The 4,208-nt window shown below is 48.9% G+C and overlaps 1 protein-coding gene across 1 annotated transcript in view; it reads left to right on the top strand.

The window, feature by feature from the left end:
* Positions 1-316: 316 nt before the first annotated feature.
* Positions 317-4,208, top strand: part of Uggt2 (UDP-glucose glycoprotein glucosyltransferase 2) — a 97,955-nt gene continuing 94,063 nt past the window's right edge. The window contains exon 1 of the mRNA XM_026783237.1: positions 317-517. Coding sequence (XP_026639038.1) covers positions 366-517 — 152 coding nt within the window. The 5' untranslated portion in view covers positions 317-365. The remainder of the gene's footprint in view (positions 518-4,208) is intronic.

Here is a 4,208-nt window from a genome sequence, read left to right as displayed (position 1 = left end):
GTTTGCCCTCAGTGCCTCCACCCTTATGAGGTGGATCAGCCCAGGGGTCCTTGACTAGCTGGACTGGGGCAGCTCTGGCTAGTCTCAGATTGGTCTAGGCCAACGGGCATCGCTCCCAGTGTCCCAGGCCCTCAATCCCAGGACCCCGAGGCCCCGCGGGGGACCCTTCTGAGCTCCGGCGTCTGCCCGCGGGGGCTCCCCGCACCGTGCCTCCCCCTTCCCCCCCCCCGGGCTTCGCCAGCCACGCATGCGCACGGTGGTGACCGGCCAAGTAACGGACTGCGGCTCCCCCCACCGGAAGTGGGGCGCGGCGCACCAGGAGCCGCGGATTGTAGCGTGGCGGCTCGCGCTTCCCTGGGCGCGCCATGGCACGGGCCAGAGCCTCCGAGCAGCTGCTCCTGAGCTCCGTCGCGCTGTGGCTCGCCTTCCTCGGCGCTAGCCCGGCGGCCGCGTCCAAGGCGGTCACCGCACACTTGGCTGCCAAGTGGCCCGAGACCCCGCTGCTGCTGGAGGCCAGGTGGGTGCCCTGGGGCCTGGGCCCAGCCGAGCGCCGAGACCGGGGAATGGCGACGAGCGGAGGGACCCTGGCATCTCCATAGACATCCCTTTTCGGCAAGGGGCTATACCGATCCCGCGTCCCCGGGACCAGGGCGCCTCCAAATTTGGGGTTCACTCCGGCCCCGAGGTCACTAGGATGCCTCTTCCCCTCCCACCCGTGCTCCCCTTAGATCTAGCGTCCTCTGGAATGCGCGTCCCCACTGCCCCGGAGGCTCGCACTGACTCCCCGCAGATCCAGCGTCTCCTGCGACCCCAGGACTCCCCTCCCCGGACCTAGTGTACCCTCAGATCCGGCGTCCCTAGGCGTCTTTGGTCAGATGGCTTCTTGCTCCCTCCCTCGGTGTCCCCAGGCACCTGGAGCATCACTGCTCAGGGCAGTCACTCTACACAACTCTGCCACTCACTTGCCCCAACCGCTCGTGATTTTTAAAACTTCTCTGTCTCACATTCCTGTCCCTGCGTGTCCTGCCGACGGGAAAGAAGGAAGGCACAGTTTAATGCAAGCTCTCTGCAAAGTTCTGGTTAGCAGATTGTGTTTGAAGCTCCTAGTTTTCTCCTTACACATTTTTTTTTTTCTTTTTCGAGGCAGGGTTTCTCTCTCCTTACACTTTTGACTTGTCTCATTCCCAAGTTTGCGGTGGGATGGTGAGGCAGCTTTTCAGCGATAACCCCCCCACCGCCACACACACATCATCATCATCCAGGGGGATTTGTTACTCATTCTGTTTAGTTACCTAGCAGAAAGCAGACGTCTTTACTGCATTTTGCCCTTTCGGATTCCTGTGAACAGAAGCAGAAATGCTGCCTCTTGTGGCTTGCGGTGGCAAACCTTTGTAATCTGTGCAGAGCAGAAGGGTTGTAAATTCATGAGTATGTGGGCCAGCCTGAGGCTATAAAAGGGAAACTATCTGGTTTTTCTTTTCCTTTCTATTGGGCATAAAGTTTTGTAACTGTTGATGTGTTTATAAAGCAGCATCCCATGGTTCTAAAAACGAAACCCCATCACACTGTATTACCTTCTATTTATTGGCTGCTAGCAACAATTTTTATTGAATAAATTATTAAAGCTTCCTCTAGTCCATAGTGTCTCCCAGCAGTGCCTGGGCTTGGTCGCACACTTAGTTCCCGGCCGCCAAATTTCTTATTTTGAACTGTTAGTTGCGTTGTCTGCTTTTTTTTTTTTTATTTTTTTGCAAATTCCAGATAGAATGTTCCTTAAAGCCCTTTACAAAGTAGTCTGGGTCAAATTTGCCACCCTTGTTACCTTGTGCTGTGTTGAATGAGATTCCTACAGAAGTATGTCCACATCCTAACCATGCCCCCCAAAATCTGCAAATGACACTTTGTTTAGGTCAAAAGTCTTTCCAAATCTAAGTGAGAATATTGGGGCATTTTTAATTATCGTGGTGGGCTGCAAGTCCAATGTCAGAAGACACAGATAAAAATACTTAAGGAGAGGGCCATGCAAAGATTGATTTAGAGATTGGGTTAAACGGCCTCAATTCACAGAACAGCTGGAGCCACTAAACTCCCAGAGGCGAGGAGTTTGTTCGGAGCCTTCTGAAGCAGGGCTGCCTTGCCAGGAGCATGATGTGTAGGACTTCTGGCCTCTAGAGTCCTGAGAGAGTAAGTCTTAAGTGTTTGAAGCCACAATGGTTTGGGCAGTTTATTATAAGAGCAATTAAAAAAAAAACAGTTTGGTACTAAAAAGTGGGATCTCAATGCAACAAGAACCCTGAACTGTTAAGAAGTAGCTGTGGAGCTGGGCTAGGAGAACTTTGAGAAATGTAGACAAGGACTATACAACCGTGAAGAGACTTCCCGAATAATAGTGGTGATTCTGATGAGGACTCAAGGGTGTGGTAGAACCAGATGCTCTTACTTTGGAGAATAATAATCTTGAACAAGATATTGATAAAATATGAATATTGAAAGTCATTCTCGGAAGGGTTCAAAAGGAATGTAATGTTGAAAGCAAGAAAAACGATGAATCTTGTCATCTACTGACAGCACTTGGTAGTTTAGGTTCAACCGCTTGTCGACACCACCTCGGAGGCGATAAACTTGGGCAGAAATCAAACTTACCTGAGGAGACTTTCAAGAAGTAGTCAAAATGCTACCTCAATGCTCTTTGCTGGGTATGTTGCAGAACAAGGAGAGAAACACTTTGCTGTCTGGAATTTTGCAGCCTGTTTGTATTGGAAAGGATGCAAAAACCAGGAACCGTGAATTGTTCTAGAGAGATGGCCAATGTCAGGCTGACAGCTGAGTTAACTGTTGGCTGAGTAGAGGCAGGTGATTCCTGGACCTGTTCGTTCATTTCAAGTAAAACTGGTATAAAGACGGCAACTCTAGATCCTGCCCAAGTTCCTAGAGCGGTGCTGTGCTCAGAAAAAACAAGTATAATCAAGTCCTGTCCTACTGACGGGTCATACTTTTACCTACGACTACACAGTGCATGTTGAGCATCCCAAATCCTGAATTCTAAATGGTCTGAAACCCCAAAATTGATAGTGTCAACATTACTCCAATGTGGAAAATTCTACATCTGACCTTATGGGACAATTTCCTATTCATTTTTGTGTTAGGATTTTTGTTTTAAGTAATAATGTCTATGTAAATAGTTAAGTTTACTATTTTGGTTTTTGAACTACTTGGTTTTTTTTATATATGCTATCCTTTGATAATTTCACATATCTGTAAAATGAATTTTGACCATATCCCCTGTTCCTTCCCCAACTCCTCCTGGAGTCCCCACCCATGTCCTCTTATCTAAGAAAAATTAGCACACTGATGAGAATCACTGCCACAGACACGTGCACGGGTGCCGGCCGTCCACCTGAGCTTTGACAGCCTACCCGGAGCCATACCCTGGAATACAACTGGCTTTCCCCACTGCAGAAGCCATCAGTTATCTGCCAGTAGCTTCTCAGCTTGGACTGGGGCCTGTGAGTCCCGTTTCTGTCCATGCTGGAAAGTTAACCAGCTTGATGTTGTACAGGTTTTATACAGGCAGTTCAGAGGTCTTGTGTCCAGAAATCGGTTTCACAGCATGGCTCCTCTGCCTCTGGCTCTTTCTGTTTTCCACCTCTTTTTCAGTGTTCCCTGGACGTTTGGGGAAGTGGTAATGATAGTCTATCAAGGAGGAGCACCCACAGACGCTCACTCTTTATACTTTGACCAGTGTTCAGTCATTGCATTAACTTCCACTCACAGAGAAGCAGAGCGCTTCTCTGATGAGGATGAAGGAAATGCTTAGAAGGCTGATTGATGCTGTGTCCATTTAGTAAAGCAGTGCTGGCTTCTCCCTAGGGCCTATAACATGCCCCCAAGTTCCAAGTCTCTGTGAGGTCTATTGTGTCAGGCGTGAGCTTCCTCCTCTGGAGTGGGCCTTAAATCCAGGCAGAAATTTATTAGCCCCTAATGTTCTCGCCGCTGTTGAAACAATGGGCACACTTTTCCAGACTGCTTGTCATTGCATGTGCAGAGGTCACCAGGGTTTCCTCCCCAAACAGCCTGCAGTTTGATTTCTCCATGTCTGTGGTCAAAGTCTTTTGTTTCTTCAGCAATAAGGTCCTGTATATTACTTCTTTTTTTTTTTTGAAGATTTTTTTTTATTGAGAAAAAAACATTTCCGCCTCCTCCCAGCC

This window comes from Microtus ochrogaster, chromosome 17 (genome assembly GCF_000317375.1).
Source record: "Microtus ochrogaster isolate Prairie Vole_2 chromosome 17, MicOch1.0, whole genome shotgun sequence".
NCBI lineage: Eukaryota > Metazoa > Chordata > Mammalia > Rodentia > Cricetidae > Microtus > Microtus ochrogaster.
Note: the sequence above shows the minus strand (reverse complement) of the source record. Positions and strands in the feature narration are given on the sequence as shown.